Genomic DNA, 18,347 nt, shown 5'->3' with positions numbered 1-18,347 from the left:
ATCACCTTTATTTGATTATGTAATTATTTTTTTCTTTAAATTTGAGCATAGTTATAATGCTTTTATACATTCACAATTATTTAAAACTAAATGGTGGAGTCCCATTGTGAATATCTTACCTAAAAGAACATTTTCTAAAGAAACTAGTAGACTGTCCAATTTGACAGACCCAGCTGATCCTCATTGCCCAGAAGGAAGAAGAGGAACTGTACATTGATATAATCCTCACAATTCCTCTCTGAAGAAATTTAATTATCTATATTTTATAGATAAGGAAGCTAAACCCAGAGAAGTTAAATAACTTGCTCACATAGCTAATAAGTGACAGAGCTAGGGCTTAAATACTCTCTTACTTGAAAGCATGCTGTTTCCTCTTTACCACTCTGGTTCCCAGTTAGTACTTGACAATTTTGATGTAAGATTTCCTGTCAGAGGTCTGTTCTTTGTTTTAGATGTAATCATTACTGCTGTAATGCATCACTTATTTGCTATTCTAAGAGTAATAAAAAAAAAGACTACAGCCTAATCCTATTTTGCCCTTTTAAATTTAGTAACATCCATTTCTTGATCTGGCTTTAATTTGAAATGAAAATGAATAGAGGATATAATGTCAACTGAAAAAGTAAAGAGAAGCAATGACATTTCACAAAATTCTTAAAAGAAATATCTTAGGCAACAAGTCTAGGGAGAGGTATCAAAATATAAAATATTTTAATTTTACCCAGTGTGGGTATAGTTCTGATTATTCTGTAAGCTAAGCATTGACTGATGATGAAAGCATGGAAATATATTAATATAAAGGGATTGCCCAATATGGTAATAAAATATTTTATTTATATTTATTATCTCATAAAATGTGTCACCCAGTAATTTTTTAATCTGTTTAATTTATATACTTTTTTTTTTAATAGGGAAGAAGAATTTGATGAATATTTTCAAGATTTGTTTCTCTGAGACTTGAGAGAGAAGCTACATTCCTTAATGTGAAAGTATACTTTGAAACTCTTTTAAATAAAAGTTTTATGTACAAGTTGCAACTTGAGTGGTGTGTCTCTGGAAATAAACAACCAGCTCCTCTCAGGATGTCAGATGCTGTGGAAATGTGTTAGTTTTATTAGAGACAAGTTACTGTACAGAATAGAACAACACAAGCCATGAAGCCACTCCAGAACACTGTCACTTGAGAAGATATTACATAATTTTCAAAGTACCATTTTCTTCAATAGCAGAATATTACCTGATATTGTTAGGAATTCTGGAACTTTTCAATCATGGAAATACAGGGAAAGGAGAAAACTATAAATTCTTGCCCCTCGCCAACTTTCTCTACTATTACCATTTTCTTGCTAACTAATTCTCATTTAACTTCATCTGAAAGCCCCACTAGGAAAAACCATGTGAAGGATTCTCAAAAGTAGGAAATAAGGATTGCCAATGGGAGAATCCTCAGGCGCCTCAGTCCTGGATATGGCTGTTTGGTAGGAAAAGGTGGAAATATAGTAATACTTTTGTACTTGGATTCTCTTTTAACATTGGAGGCATATGAGAAGCAAGAATAGGAAAGCAATTTTAAGATAGCAGTTTTTTCCTCTACTATAAACCACAGATCACCTGAATTAACCATCCTTATTCCCAGCTGTAAAGGTCAAAGAATAAAACTCAAAATATTTTCTCAAGGTCTTTCCAGATGCCATATACTCTACAATAATTAATCTTGGTCTTTTCAGACATCTAAGTGTGATGAAAAAAGACAGGCCTTTTCCTCATAAGAGCCATTTCTGTATGCTGATTTGGCTAAATCTCTTGAAAAATAGGCTTATGCAAAACTTATTTTTATGGCTTATGATCTGGTAACAGTAAATCTGGTTTAGAAATTTCTGATTTTGTATGACATTTGTGAAAAAGGAGGTAGAGGCAGGGAGTCCAAACTTCCCCTTAGTCACCTAGACCCCCAAATTACTCTGATGAAACAGTGTAGAGAAGAGCCAGTGTTGAGAAAAAATTAAAAGTGGGAATGAAGAGGTATATGAAGAGCACTTGTCCTTATTCCTTGTATAACTTTCCAGTTGCTTGTTTACAGCTCTGTTGCATCTCTAGCTCCTAGGGAGTACTCTGAACAGATTACAATTAGTAAATTTTTTTTTTCACTGAACCATATTTATCTTCCCTTGCCTCAATTAGTTTAAATTATTAGGATTACTGAGGTTCCACAAAGTATAAAGTAGATTAAATATGTCTTTAACCTCTTGACTTCCCCTTGATACACTGCTATCCCTTAATTTTAAGGACCTACTTTTCCCATTACCACCTAATTTGGGCTTTGTTTTGTTTTGTTTTTGCCTTCTCTTGCTTCCTTCTCATCTGTACCACTTAACAGGAGTTTGTTATCATCAAATAGTCTGCAGATAATTTACTACAACGTAAATTAATATCACAGGGAACCAAATGAGATCCCAGTGGCCTAATTTGTTTTCTGATTTGGTCTCTGAATAATAAAATCTAAATAAGTAAAGGGAAAAATCTAAAATTTCTCTAAAATTCAGGCATGCAACTTGTAATTGAAGCAGCTGATGTTGATTGTCCTTGGTTTCTCTTGACAATTCAGTATTTAGAATGCCTGATAGTTCCATTAACTGTTTTTAAAAAGTGATTTCCATTGAAGTTCTTCCAAACTGCTTTTGATAATGAAGTTATTAGCTGACTTAATTTGCACTAGGATTATTGAAGTAGTGTCTTACAATTGATAATTCTTTTTTTTTTTTTATTTTATTTTATTTTATTTTTTTTAATATGTTGCTTATGTTATCTTTTTTTTTTTTATTGACTTTGTAATAATATTACATTAAAAATATATATGTGAGGTCCCATTCAACCCCACCCCCCCACCCCCCTTCTCCCCCCCCAACAACACTCGTTCCCATCATCATGACACATCCATTGGATTTGGTAAGTACATCTTTGGGCACCTCTGCACCTCATAGACAATGGTCCACATCATGGCCCATACTCTCCTCCATTCCATCCAGTGGGCCCTGTGAGGATCCACGATGTCCGGTGATCACCCCCGAGGCGCCATCCAGGGCAGCTCCACGTCCCAAATACGCCCCCACCTCTCATCTCTTCCTGCCCTTCCCCATACCCATCGTCCACCATGTCCACTTTTCCCAATCCAATGCCACCTCTTCTATGTGGACATTGGATTGGTTGTGTCCATTGCACCTCTATGTCAAGAGGAGGCTCAGATTCCACATGGATGCTGGCTGCCATCCTCCCATTTTCAGTTGTAATCACTCTAGGCTCCATGGTGTGGTGATTGTCCTTCTTCAACTCCATCTTAGCTGAGTGTGGTAAGTCCAATAAATCAGATTGTAGGTGCTGGAGTCTGTTGAGGCTCAGGACCTGGCTAACAATTGATAATTCTTTCAGTGAAAAAATAGTTCTGAAAATTTAAAAAGTATTCTTAGTTACATGTAGAAAAACAACTGACTTCAGACCTTGGTGGTGGTGTTTGGGGGAGAGGCATAGGCCAAAGACGTATTTTTTATGTCTACCAAAAATGGTGCGGTCTTTATATTCCATTACCAAGGGTAAAAGGTAGAGGAAAGAGACTATATTCATTTCAGATGGAATGCCACTTGACATGCTTCTTTATGTTTGGTTTACATACTGTATTAACATTGCATATTCCTCTTAAATTGAGATGTGTTGACGATAGATGTTCTGGAAGGGGATTGAGGTATGAGCCACAATCAAGAATACAGACTTAAAACTTGTGACTAGTTTCAGAATTGCATGCTTTTAAGTTACAACAGATTGGCACCCATACTGCACCCATTTTGTTTTATTTTTCACTTTTGTGAAAAACTGAAATTTATTTTACCTTAGGGTTTTCCAGCCAGCAAAACATTTTTTTCTTGGGCCAGGGGTAGGGTAGCTTTTTTGAAGATTCTCTTCCTCAGTTACTTGATGGTTTGGTAAATGAAATTTGCTAAGACTCTTGGTGCTTTCTGCTTTTCTTCAAAAGTGGAAACAATATTTTAAATTAGACCACTGCTATTATACTACAACATTAGACATGTTTTGTATTTTCTGTCATCACCACCAACTCCTGAATCTTCTGCAGCTACTAAAAAGGAGAAAAGTAATGTTACTGGGAGTCAATGGATATATAATGTTTTTATCCTAGTACTCTTAAGATATTTGTGTCAACTTTATGCCCTATTTGGTAGTTTTACCCTGTTGTAAGTACTAAGGGTTTGACCATTTAAAAACTTGAATTTATATTCAGAATTTGTCCATTTAAAAAATAATTGGACTAACTTACTTATGATTAATTATCCTAATTTTTCAAGAGAACCACTGAACTGCATAATCTGTTATGCTTTCAGTTTCTTATTCATTTGTGTACTCAAAAACTAATGAAATCTTTAGAAAACAAAGTGTTTGAATTAGTTCACATCTAATAAAAAATATTGGTAAACATGTTGATCTATATTTTTATTCAAAAATTAAAGTTTTAATTCTTTCAAAAACATTTTAAACATGAAGCATATTTTACATATTGGTTTCAGAAAAGTTTGCTATTGTTTTTTTTTTTTATTCCACAGTTACTTTTTTTTCTTCTTTTTTTTTCTTTTTTGGTGCACCGTTCCTGGAGATACAGCAACACCAGGTTGAAGCGTGGGGTGGACAGAGCAAGCCTCCATTCCATCTCCCAGCTCCAAAAATCCGTTCAATATATTGTCCTCAGACAGAGGACGCACCAGACATCAAACTGACAAGAACAGACACTACACTTGATCTCAGCCAAAAGGCTGAGAAGCAATCACAGGTATTTTTTGTCTTATTTTCCTGACTTCATTATAGACAGTTGATTTTTTCAGTTATATTTAAAACGCACTTAAAATAGATTTAAGTTTACCTTTGAAAGTTGTGGGAGACCATGTTGATAGGTTATTTTTTTATACTTTTACCTGTATTAAAACATACTATACAACTAGTTTTCCTCATTTGGAAAAAATTGAGAAAGATTTGGGTATGTTTTATAGAATACTAAATGGCTTGGTTCACTTGAGTTTAACTTTTGTTTATGCTTTGAACTATCACTGAAGGTGTTTGGTGTAAAAATAGGTCAAATAAAAGCCATGATAGTGTCTATATACCTTCCTGGGAATATTGGAATAAACATTAGAGGACTTAAAAAAAAAAAGTCTTCATGAAGTAAATTGAGTAGCTTAGTAGAGAAACACCAGTTCTTGTGGCACCTTGGTGTTTCCTAATTTAGTGCAGTGGACGATCTGAAATTCTTGATAGATCTCTTCATGTAAAAGAATATATTTTAAGTATACTGATAGGTTTTCAAACGTGGGAAAAAAAGGGAGAAAGGGCAGAGGTGGAAGAGGAGAAGAGGAAAATAGGGTGGCCCAATCCCAAAACTTTTGGTGACATTCTTAGGAGTCTGTATGAAAATTAAGTGTATTTTCTTTTCAATTATTTTAGACATCCTCATATTCTTTTTTAAAAACCACTTTATTGAGATAGAATTCACATACCATAAAATTTGCCATTTAAAGTGTACAATTCAGTGGTATTTCACTAGTGTGTATATTCAGAGTTGTGCAACCATCAACATAGTTTACTTTTTTATCAAATTTCAGAGAAATCCTATACCCATTAGCAGTCACTCCCCACCTCATCTCAACCCATTATAGTGCTAAGCAATCACTATTCTACTTTCTGTTTATAAATTTACCTGTCTTGTCATTTCAAATAAATGGAATCATGTATGTGCTTCTTTGTGACTGCCTTTTTTCACTTAGCATAATTTTTAATTCATTCATTTTGTAGCATGTAACTCTACTGCATTCCTTTTTAATGGTTGCATAATATTCCTTTGCATAGATGTGCCATATTTTATTAATCCATTCATCATCTAGGCATTTGCTTTTTCCTACTTTTTGACTATTGTGAATAATGCTGCTATGAGCAATCATGTACAAGATTTTCTTTGAAAGCCTGTTTTCACTTCTTCTGAGTAATACCTAGGTGTGGAATTGCTGAGTCATATGGTAACTCTATGAGGTACTGACAGTTTGTTTTCCATAGCATCTGCACTATTTTACATTCCCACCAACAAGGCATAGATTTACAATTCCTCCTCATCCTCACCAATACTTGTTATTGTCTGTTTTATTATAGCCATCCTAGTATGTGTGAAGTGATATCTCACGATTTTTATTTGCATTTCCCTAATGACTAAGGATACTGAACATCTTTTCATGTGCTTATTGACTATTTGTGTATCTTCTTTGAAGTAATGTCAACTGAAATTCTTTGCCCTTTTTTTAAATTGGGTTATCTGACTTCATATTTTTGAATGGTAAGAGTTCTTTATATATGTAGTTCTTTATATATTCTGATAACAAGCAAATATTTTCTCCCATTCTGTGGTATCATTTGAGCCTCATATTCTTAAAATAGTCACTAAAGCACATGATCTTGTACATCTGTGGATTTTAGTGCTAGTTCATTTTACATGCTGTGAATCTCTTCCTTAAACCAAATTTCTCATCATTTAATTCTTTCAATGATATTGTGTACTATCAGTATTTTATGTGTATTTGATAAACTATACAATGATCATTGCTTTCAAAGAGCTACAGTATATTTTATTATATCTCAAAATTTGATTATTGAATGAGACCTTTGCAGCTACCTTGCATTTTCAGAGCAGTTCTATCCAACCCTACTTTATTTCTCTGCTATCTGAATCTTTGTACTGATAAGAAGTTTTTGAAACAATTGTTCTTTTGTTCTAGTTTTCCTCTGCCTTCTAGTTGGATGAGAACTTCAAAAGTGTATTGACGCTCGCTGGTTGTGTAAGCACATTGGTTCAGCAGAGGGAGGGTGCACTGCATGGGGCTTGCTGAGGGGACTACTTAGCTCATTTGGTGGAGGGTCAAGGAGCGAGATTATAGAGGAGCTTAAGTACTCAGGCTCAGAATTTGGGCCTTAACTTGCTGGTAGTGAGAAGCCATTGAAAGTTTCTGAATAAGGAACTATGTGCTAAAAATAGTATTTAAGAAGGTTCATCAGCTCGAGGAACTGAATATCAATGAGAGTGGGAAGATCCTGAAAACTGGGACACCAACTGGAAATTATTGTAGCGTCTCTTTACTCTTTAACTTTTAAGTAGTTTACTGAAGAAATACTGGGATTTTAACTTAGTTTTACTGATTCCAAAATGCCTGCTTAAAAATATTGATTTGTAAATCCTTGGGGATATGATAAAATTAAAGTCACTGCTGGAATTTATAATTCCTGTTTTCTTTATTTTCCAGCTAGGATCTTTTTCACAGATAAGTTTTGCAGGAACTTGTTCTTTATAGACATTTCTGGATAAAAGGTCTAACTGAGGTATGTCTAACCTAGGACAAATTAGAACCATCAGGTGAACTACATGGGAGTACTTCTGTGAATTTTTTTTTTTTTCAGGTACTGGGAACTGAACCCGGGACCTCTTATGTGGAAGCTAACACTCAACCACTGAGCCACGTCTGTTTCCCTGAGTTGGTTTTTTCATTTGTTTTGCTTGTTTTTTTTTTTGGTTTTGGTTTTGGTTTTTGGTTTTTGGTTTTTGGTTTTTAAGGAGGCACCAGGAATTGAATCTGGGGACTCTCATGTGGAGAGCAGGCACTCAACTACTTGAGCCACATTTGCTCCTTGAAATTGTTTTTTAAGGCATCTAAATATGTAAAAGAAAAATTTTTTAATATAATGGGTTCTGCAGTTAGATTGCCTGGGTTCGAATCCTGATTCTGCCACTTTGTAGCTGGGTGACTAAGGTCATGTTCACTGATCTCTCCATGCCATGGTTTCCTCATCTGTAAAATGGGCAGTGATAATAATGTTGCTGGGTGTAGTTTACAGGTTCTTGGCCACATCACAGGAAAGAATTCAAGGATGCCGCATAGGTTAAGCAAGCAAAGGGTTTAATGAGAAAGGCAAGAAAACGAGTACATTCTTGAGATGTGAGTGTGGATGTGCTCAAAGGCAAGACGCATGCTGCCGAGACCTAGGTTAAGCTTTATCAAGGTTGTCTTCCCTTCTCCCCCTTCCCCTAAGCTAATGAAGGATTCTAGCTGTTTGCTATCCTGATTGCTTGCTTTTCTGCCTTCCTATTAGCTTTATACTATAGGTCACTCAGGTTGTACCCGGTTAGCTTTTAGGGAACCAAGAGGAAGCTTTCCTGTTTGGAGCTCTCCAGGGCTTTTTTAGCCAGTGACCAGGCTTTTGGTAGAGTTTCAGCCACTAGCATTAGGTCTTTGTTCTGTGGCTGCTTTCTCAGCAGGGGGTTTTCTGGATGGCATTTTGTGATTTAGCTGTGACATTTGCAGCTTTGTTCTCGATCTGGTTGCCTTCTGTCCCCTGTGCTAACCTGCCTCAATAGTACCTACCTTTGAGGGATGTTAGGAAAATGAAATGAGTTAATATTCTGTCTGGCATGTGGTAAGCACTCAGTAAACTTAGCTTTTAAAGAAGAATGGTGTGGTAAGATGTCACTGTGCCTCCTCCCAGGAGGGTCTGCCTTGGTGTTGGGAATGTGGATAAATTGTCGTATTGACTCAGCCACATATATAATTAGCCAATGTAGACCAACCCACTGGTTTATTTATTGTTCACTGAAGTTGCCGTTTTTCATATACACATCATCTTAAAAAAATTTTTTTTTAATGTATTTAGAGAGTCCTCTTGGCAATAAGCAAATGTCTGGAACAGAATCCTTTTGAGACTTGCTCATTGTTTCAAGAAACATTTTTTGATTTGTTGCTTTGTGCCAAGTTCAATGCCTGGGGATACAAAATAATGTTCTTAGTCCATAAAAAGTCCTAAGTGCAATAGGAAAAAAATCAGAAATTAATTTGTAGGCAATAAAGCATAGAATATCCATATCCAATATACTGAATACTAAAAGAAAATGTCAAGAGCCACTTAAAGGACCTGATAGGCTGTTCCAGCTAACCTTTTTTGATCATGTGTTTTTTCTTCTTCCTGGTGCTTGACTTCCTCTTCACTTGCCTTCATCTTTGCATCATATACATCAGCTAGGGATTTCCATTCCTTTCTGTTACTTTGAAGACATTCAGTATAGGTGTGATTTCTTTGTGAAACCATGAGAACTCCTAGAGCGAATATTAAAATAGAAACTACTTAAATCATGTATTTTATTTTAAGTACATTTTATATGCAGAGGAGCAGGTGTAAGGAATTGTTACAGCACTCAAAGCTGCTGAGATAAGCTTAACTCAGAGGCTGTAAAGCTTGGGAAAGACAGGGGTTGTCTTTCCTGCCTGCCTAAGAAAGCCAATTCAGTTTGCTCATATCTGAGTTCTCTCACTTTTTAGTCCACCCCTGAATGAGAGATTAGGATAAAACCTCAAACTGCTTTGGAAAAACATCACACCCCTAATGTCTTTCCATGTTGGTGCCTTTTTAAATTTTGGTTACAGTTAAAAGAAAAATTCTCATCTAAATAATTATATATTTCATTCAAATAAGTTTGTTTTCTCACCTTGTATACTAAAGTACAAACAAAATCATAAGTCCAACTTTAAGTTCACATAGTTCATCTTTTTTGTTTCTGTCCATCATAGGCTAGAAAAAGAAATCAATCCGTTTAAGATTGTTTTCTAAGATTCAGTAAACCAAATATACTGATATGCACCAATAATTTTTAATAAGTAATGTGTTTTTATGTCAAGGCCTTTATAATAGGTTGTTGCTGCAGCACTGTTCTCTCCAGATCTCCTTGTTCCCAAAATTCATTTGCAACCAGAAGTGCTAACTTGCAAACTAGAAAGGCTTGGCTCATTAAAGTCCACATATTAGTAGAGAATTTGCATTATCTTAGTTTATAGTAAATGCTTGTTATTTTTAAGATTATTTAATTTTTGGTCTAAATAAATGACTTTTAAATTAGAGAAGTTGTATTACAGAACAATCATGCATAAAATCCAGGATTCCCATATACCATCCCACCACCAACACCTTGAATTGGTGTAAGACATTCATTACAATTGATAATAGCACACTTTTATAATTATACTATTAATTATAGTCTATGGTTTAACTTAGGGTTCACTATGTAGTCTAGTTCTATGTTTTTTTTTTTAAGTTTTATTATGTTACATACAATCTAACATTCCCCCTTTTAATCATATTCAGATATGTATTTCAGTGCTGTTAATTGCATTCACAATGTTGTACAACCACCATCCATTACCAAAACATTTCCATCATTCCAAATAGGAACCCTATATATTTTAAGCCTTAACTTCCCTTTCCCTGTCCTCACCCCATCCCCTGGTAACCTGTATTCTAGATTCTGACTCTATGAGTTTACTTATTCTAATTGTTTCAAATCAGTAAGAACATACAAATGTTTGTCCTTTTGTGTTTGGCTTATTTCACTGAACACGATGTCTTCAAGGTTCATCCATGTTATTGCATGTTGCCAAACCATATTCTCCTAAATGTTAAACGGATGTAATTTGCAGGTTGTTTTGAAACAGGGACAAGAAACTTTTTCATTCTTGGCAGTGTCTATCTTCTACTTACTATCGCCACTACCTCTCAACAATGAAAAGGGGAGGTAGGAAGATACTTCATTCCATTTACATTATACTTCAAGTTCTAATGCTTCCCAAGTCCTCCTCTTGTCCTGTTAGAGTTGAGCACCTGGGCCTGCATGACCACTCACACACATGCAGATTAGCCAGTACCCAGCTTTACGTGATCACAGTGAGAGGGCATTCAAGGTTAATTTATAGTGAACACCTGCTAAGTGCCTTACATTGCCAAGTGCCATGCTTGCCAAGAGGAGTAAGTCGTGACCTTTTGCTTTAAGGTGCTCACGCCCTAGAGAAGACAGTCATGTAAGCAGTGTGAGTGGTGGTATAATGAAAGGAAGTGCTGTGGACCAAGGAGAAGGGGGTGAAGATTAACTTTATAAAGGAGGGAGGTTGCAGTTATGCTGTATCATCAAGAAATCTGCCGAAGAGGGAAATAGCATGTACAGAGAAAAAAATGGAATGTCCAGAGCTTATAAGAGTAGGACCTTAGAGTGTGAGGTGGTGACAGGGAGAGAGTTGTGGGAAATGAGCTTGAGAGTGAGAGCTAAGGACAGTAGTGACAGCCCATGGAGGCCTGGGTACAAAGCTCGACCTGGATTCCCTAGGCCAGTGGCTTTTTTACCTGGAGTTTCAAGGGTTCTTCCAAAGTGCACCAGCAGTCCAAGAGGGTGGAGACCATGAGAGATTCAAGCTGAACTAGCTCTGCTCTTTTTTTGCTTTAATAAAGGGGCTTTTTTAAAAGTTTTTTTTTTGTGAAGGTAAAAGACTTCATTTCTTTCGAAAAAATGTGGGAAACCTCTGGCCTTGGGGAGTTTAGAAGGATTTTAAACAGCGGAGTGTCTGAGCTTAGCTCTACATAAACATTCCCGGCAGCAGGCCAGAGTATGGTTTGGGAAGTTAATGATGAGAGGACCAATTAGGAGGGCCATAGTTCTAATGAGAGGACGAAATCTGGACCTAGGCAGAGCAAGGGTGATAGACAAAAACTGATTTTGAAATGGCGAGGGCGATGGGCTCAAAAAACCCCCAAGTTTCTGACCTGGGTGGAAGGAGAGCAAGGGTTTGGTTTTAGATTAAATGGGTTCCAGCTAGACTATATCTTTGTGTGTTTTTTTAATACTATATATTTTATTTATTTTTAAAAGATACATAGATCACACAAAGTACACTGTATCTTTATAAGTACAATACATATTTATCGTTGAACCCAGTTAATTCTGGCCTTTCTTGCTTAGAGAGCAATTAGTAAGAAACCAAGAGGTAAAATAGTTCCTGTCCATCCCGACTTCCCAGGGAAAAGAGACCTTAGATGTGAATGCACAGACAGTGCCTTCTGATCATTGACAGCATGCTGAAGAAGAGATTGTACTGGTCTTAACAGAGGAAAGCACGAATGATTCGTTCTTGTCTTATGCTGACTTCCAAAAATTCAGACATTCTTTGAATAATTTTACATGAACTTTTTACAGACTGTTCAATGATATGGAATTCCTTTAACAAAGCATTTTCTTTCCAAGTTTCCCTTTATTTGCTTTGGTCTAAGGCGCGACCAGGTGACCTATTGTCTGACTACTGTTGGTGAGTTCTTGAAAGTTAATATCCCTTCTTCATTAACAGAAACCCAACATTGTGTTTTTAATTGTTTTTACTTCTTACCTTGCTTTTTCTTTCTTTTAAAATTATAAACTAGTTGTTTGAGAGGGCAAGTCCAGTGTAATGAAAGATAATTGCTCATAAAATAAATAGTCATATTGTTTTTTTAAAGATTTATTTATTTATTTATTTATTTATCTCCCCTTTCCCTCCCCCACCCCAGTTGTCTGTTCTCTGTGTCTATTTGCTGTGTCTTCTTTGTCCGCTTCTGTTGTTGTTAGCAGCATGAGAATCTGTGTTTCTTTTTGTTGTGTCATCTTGTTGTGTCAGCTCTCCGTGTGCACGGCACCATTCCTGGGCAGGATGCACTTTCTTACACGCTGGGTGGCTCTCCTTACAGGGCACACTCCTTGCGCGTGGGGCTCCCCTACGCGGGGGACACCCCTGCGTGGCACGGCACTCCTTGCGCACATCAGGACTGCGCATGGGCCGGCTACACACGAGTCAAGGAGGCCCAGGGTTTGAACCGCGGACCTCCCATGTGGTAGACGGACGCCCTAACCACTGGGCCAAGTCCGCCACCTATAGTCATATTGTTAATAACTATAACAAAATTCTGAGGGTTGCCAGATATTTTTATGTGGACTTTTCCATAAGATTTGGACAGTACCTAAGAGGGGGGCAGAAAGAAAAATATAACTGGACTCACCTGACTTTGTACCTCCCAGGGTTGGTTATAGCTGACAGGTCAACATTGCAGTCATCATCATTGCCCTTTCAAAGAAAACAAAAATTAAGATAGAAATAAATACAACTTTTTTTTCCAAAAGAGGAATACAATTCTGACTACCCACATGATACTCTCCTCTCCTTTTTAGTTGAATCAGTGGTTACATATTTGATGGCCTCTTCTTCAGTTTCCATTTTTTCACAAGCATCAACAATATTTTGAAACACGGTTTTCTTCCTAAAAAAATTATACAGCAACTTGAGCATGTAAGAGCAGAGAGAAAAGATATTTTAAATACATTCCTTTCAGATTTCATGTTGCCACTTATAGTCTAAAAGAAAGAGCAGGGAGTGGCTGTGTAACTTTGGTATGGAAATGGTTTAAGACACAAAAAGCACAAACTGCAAAGGAAAAAAAAATGATTAATTTGAATTCATTAAAATTAAAAGTTACATATGATAGAAGAGACCACCACATAAACAAAAAAAAAAAAGGACCCAACTGTGGTGAGATATGGCAACACACATAACAAGAGATTAGGATCCAAAATATATGAAAAGATGGTCAGTCACACTGGTAATATAGAAAATACGAGGGAAACGGACTTGGCCCAGTGGTTAGGGCATCCGTCTACCACATGGGAGGTCCGCGGTTCAAACCCCGGGCCTCCTGACCCGTGTGGAGCTGGCCCATGCACAGTGCTGATGCGTGCAAGGAGTGCCCTGCCACGCAGGGGTGTCCCCCGCATAGGGGAGCCCCACATGCAAGGAGTGCGCCTGTAAGGAAAGCCACCCAGCGCGAAAGAAAGTGCAGCCTGCCCAGGAATGGCACCACCCACACTTACCGTGCCGCTGACGACAACAGAAGCGGACAAAGAAACAAGACGCAGCGAATAGACACCGAGAACAGACAACCGGGGAGGGGGGGGGGAATTAAATAAATAAATAAATCTTTAAAAAAAAAAATAAAGAGAAAATACGAATTTAAACTACAATAATACCATCCCGCACTCACTAGATTAGCAAAATAAAAAAATTAAACATTGTTAAATGTGCCCATATCAAGAGTATTCCAGATATGGGATAACAGGACGAAAGTCCACTGCTGATGGAAGTGTAAACCGGTACAACTACTCAGGAGTAAAGTTTTGAAAAGAAGCATAAAAATTACAAACCCTACAGCAATCCCATTTTTAGGTATGTACCTAGGAGAAACTCATGTATGTACAAGGATATACAATGTAACATTGTGGGCAACAAGGACATATTGGAAACAACCTAAATGTCCATGAATCCAGGAAAGGATAAATTAATTATGGTATATTCATACAGTCAAATGCTCCATACAGTTAAAACGAATGAACTGAATCTCTATATGTCACCATGGGTAATTCTTTAAAACATAAATGTTGAATAAAACGAAGCAAATTACAAAAATGTACATACAGTATGATACCATTTCCAGAAAAATTTTGAACACAGTACTGTATAAAAACAATGGCAGAAAGGATAAATACACATCAGCATCAGGGCGGTGAGATCTGTGAGGGAAAGAGGGGAGTGGCAGGGCCAGGCGGGGGGTGGGATGCTTCAACTGCATCATCAATGTTTTGTTTTCTTTAAAAAATTTTTTAAAAATTTAAAAAGATCTGAGGCACATCTGGCAAAATATTAGCCTTTGGTGAATATGTTATTATTTGGATAGCTATTATATTGTTCTCATTTGTTTTCATGTTTGAGCTATTTAATAGTTAATATTTTAATCTAGAAGGATCAGAGAGGCATAATCTAACAATGTCCACCCCATTTTGAATCCTATAACTAGCGCACCTTATTTTAATCCATATTCACCAAGCAACTTTATAGTTCACCTACAAAAAAATGTGCTTGCCAGAAGCTTGGACCACTCATCTCCTTGGCAGTTACATTTTATTAGTGCCAATAGGCTGGCATTCTGATGTATGTAAGTCAGTTTTATGATTTGGGTTAATGTGTGTCAGTATCCCCCAAGGTTGTTCAAGTTCTCAGTTCTGACAGGATCAAATTTCTGACCCTGCAACACTAAATACCAGCTTCTGGACCCTGGTGAATTGGCCAGGATAAAAAGTCACGGTGTAAGGTTTCATAGCATCACTCTTCAGGTAATGCACAGACCTTGCTGCATATTCTTCAATTCAAACTTCTTTGGAAATAAGGGGGAAAAAAAGAAAGAAAAAATACAAACTTCTTTGGATAACAAACTACTTAGCATTAGCAGCTTAATTTTTAAAAATACGTCTAATAAATTCTCTGCCAGTCATTTTGAGGATATTCTACTGACAATCCAAAAGGGAAATGAACATGTGTGTGTACATAAAATAAATATTTTTATTGCAATGGATTCTTATGGAAGATAGAACTATGCAAAATATAAGGGAATTCTGCAAAAGGGAGTTATATACTTACTTGAAGTATAAAGCCATATCAGTTGCTATTATTGCAACTTCAAACAAGTGAATGAATTTCAAGTTGGCATTTATTTAGGTTCTGGAAGATGTTTAAATTCTGTAAGATGGAAAGTCACAATACAGTACAATCATTAATTTTCCTTTGATTCAACAAAAAAGCCATGCTTCACAAAATAATCAAATATTATTCTATTACAGAGAGAAGAAAAACTAGGTCTTTCAACACTTTTTTTCTTTTGTTCTAGAAAACGAGAGTGTAAAAGCTGGCAGTGGATTTTCAAAGGTTTGCTAATCCAAAGAGACCATTTCAGACTTATAGGCCACAAGGACAGATGTATCATGGTTTTACCAAATGAAGCTGACAGCTAGAAAAACAGAAAAATTCTACTGGAAAGAAAGAAGGGACAGTCTATTAACCTATACAGAGACAGAGGCAGCATAATGTAGAAAGAAAACCAGGATAATTATCAAATAATAGCAAACTGTTACATAGTGCTTACTATTCACCAGACACTGTTCTAAGTGCAATGAATACTCATATTTATTTATTTAGTTTCATTTTAAAGTTTCATCATCAACATCTTCAGCTTTCCCCTTCTCCCCTTCTCCTAGTAACCTCTGATCTACTTTCTTTCTCAATGAATTTTCTCTATTTCTAGAAAGTGGAATTATACAGTATTATTTTTATTTTTATTTTTTGTTTTTTAACAAAACTTTAAAATTAAAGTTAATAGATCACATAGGACTTTACATTAAAAAAACATCAGAGGTTCCCATATAACCCATACCCCACTCCCCACCCCCATCATTTTTGTAAATTATATATTTTTGAAGATACATACATCACAAAAAAGGTTACATTATAAAAAAACATAAGAGGTTCCCGTATACCCCTTATCCCCCCACCCCACTCTTTCCACACCAACAACCTCCCCCACCATTGTGGCACACTCATCGCACTCAGTAAACACATTTTTCAGCACTGCTGCACCACATGGATAATAGTTTTCACACTCTCCCCTGGTACATTCAGTGGGTTGTGGCAGGATATATAAAGTCCAGCATCTGACCCTGCAATATCATTTAGGATAATTCCAAAATCCCAAAAATGCCCCCTCCTCACATCTCTTCTTCCCACTCCCTGCCCTCAGCAACTACTGTGGCCACTTTCTCCCCATCAATGATACAAGTTCTTCTATTAGTAGTCACAAAAGTTTTATAGTAGAATATCAGTAAGTCCACTCTAATTCATGTTTTCTTCCTCCATTCTGTGGGCCCTGGGATGGTGATGTCCACAGTATTTATTCTTATGTGCCTTGCTTATTTCACTGATCATAATGTTTCCCAGGTTCATCTATGTTGCAACATGTATCAAAATATCATTCCTTTGTATGGCTGAATAACATTCCATTGTGTGTATGTATCACATTTTGTTGATCCATGCATCTGTTGATGAACATTTGAGTTGTTTCTACATTTTTGACTATTGTAAATAATGCTTTCATGAACATTGGTGTACAAGTATCTGAGTCCCTGTTTTCAATTTCTTTGGGTATATACTTAGGAGTGGAATTGCCAGGTCATATGGTAATACTGTATTGAACTTTTTGAGGAACTATCATACTGCTTTCCACAATGGCTGCACCATTTTACATTCCCACCAACAAGACATAAAGATTCAATTTCTCCACATCCTCTCCAACACTGGATATTTTCCATTTTTTAAATCATAGTCATCCTTGTGGGTATGAAGTGAAATCTCACTGTGGTTTTAATTTGCATTTCCCTAACAGCTAATGATGTTAAGCATATTTTTATGTGCTTATGGCCATTTGTGTGTGTGTGTGTATTTTAATGTCTGTTCAATTTCTTTGCCCATTTTTTAATTGGGTTGTTTGCCTTTTTGTTGTTGAGTTGTAAGATTTCTTGAAATATTCTGGATAGTAAACCCTTATCAGATATATGATTTGCAACTATTTTTTCCATTCTGTAGGGGTTTTTTTCTCTCTTTCTTGATAATGTCCTCTGGTATACAAAAGTTTAAATTTTGATGAAGTTGAATTTATCTGTTGTTTCTTTTGTTGCTTATGCTTTTGGTGTCATATCTAAGAGTCTATTGCTGAATCCAAAGTCATGAAGATTTGCCTGTATTTTATCTTTTAAGAGTTTTATGGTATTAGCTCTTGTGTTTAAGTCCTTGCTCTTTCCACAAGGAGCCCAGAGTCTGTTTCTGGCTTCATCACTTGGTAAGTGTATTACCCTGGACATGTTACTTAACATCTGTGTATTTGTTTTCTCAAATGAGGGTAATAGCAGCTGTCCTGCCTGACTGCCTGGCACTTGGTCTGTGCTCAGTAAATATTTGTGGAACGTTGAGTCAAATGAGATGATAACTGGGAATGTATTTCAAAAGTATAAATTGTTATAAAATGTCATTATTGCTGTATAATTATTATTGTTATATAAAGCTCTGAGTCTAGCCCCAGGTTGAAATAGAATTGCAAACCCAAGACCAAGTATGGCTGTCATTCATTCCAGGAGATTGAAATACTAGAAAGCAAGATTTGGACAAAAACTCAAGTTTTAGACATTATACTGTACATTATATAAATCTTTATGTAAGTCACTTTTTTATAACAACCTCCATGATAAGGAAAATAATATTTTACTAAGCAGATATCAGTAATAGAAAGGCAAGGTGTGATTTGTTTTGTTAAAATAATCAGTTAATAATAGGATCTATAGTTAGCCTTTTAAAATGGGTAGAATGAAGCAATGGCTGTTGCACACTCCAAAGTACAATAAGCAAAAAGAAAGCTGGTATTGATCAAAATCTATTTCTTATCTGAAACAGTTCACAGCAGCACACTGGGCATATCAATCCACTATTTCTGAGTTTAATCTTCTGGATGCAGGCTATTTTCAATCTGGTCTGGATAGGGCAAAC

At 36.3% G+C, this 18,347-nt stretch overlaps 1 protein-coding gene and 1 non-coding gene across 10 annotated transcripts in view; one reads left to right on the top strand and one right to left on the bottom strand.

Annotated features, from left to right (window-relative positions):
- The window catches only part of LOC101438501 (protein FRA10AC1), a 45,989-nt gene extending 44,952 nt beyond the window's left edge, over positions 1–1,037 (top strand). For all 9 annotated transcript variants that reach the window (XR_009186140.2, XM_004450016.4, XM_012521272.3 and 6 more), the window contains one exon: positions 912–1,037. Coding sequence is in view for 8 of the 9 variants with exons in the window: in XM_004450016.4 (XP_004450073.1) it covers positions 912–954 (43 nt within the window). In the remaining variant the exon portion in view is untranslated. The remainder of the gene's footprint in view (positions 1–911) is intronic.
- A 3,598-nt stretch (positions 1,038–4,635) lies between these two features.
- On the bottom strand, positions 4,636–4,826 carry LOC111761792 (U2 spliceosomal RNA). Its single transcript, XR_002795053.1, has one exon. It is a non-coding gene; the product is annotated as a U2 spliceosomal RNA (small nuclear RNA).
- Positions 4,827–18,347: the final 13,521 nt, after the last annotated feature.

The sequence above is a fragment of the Dasypus novemcinctus genome, chromosome 6 (genome assembly GCF_030445035.2).
Source record: "Dasypus novemcinctus isolate mDasNov1 chromosome 6, mDasNov1.1.hap2, whole genome shotgun sequence".
Taxonomy (NCBI): domain Eukaryota; kingdom Metazoa; phylum Chordata; class Mammalia; order Cingulata; family Dasypodidae; genus Dasypus; species Dasypus novemcinctus.
The sequence above is the reverse complement of the archived record's forward strand: the minus strand, read 5'-3'. Positions and strand labels throughout refer to the sequence as shown.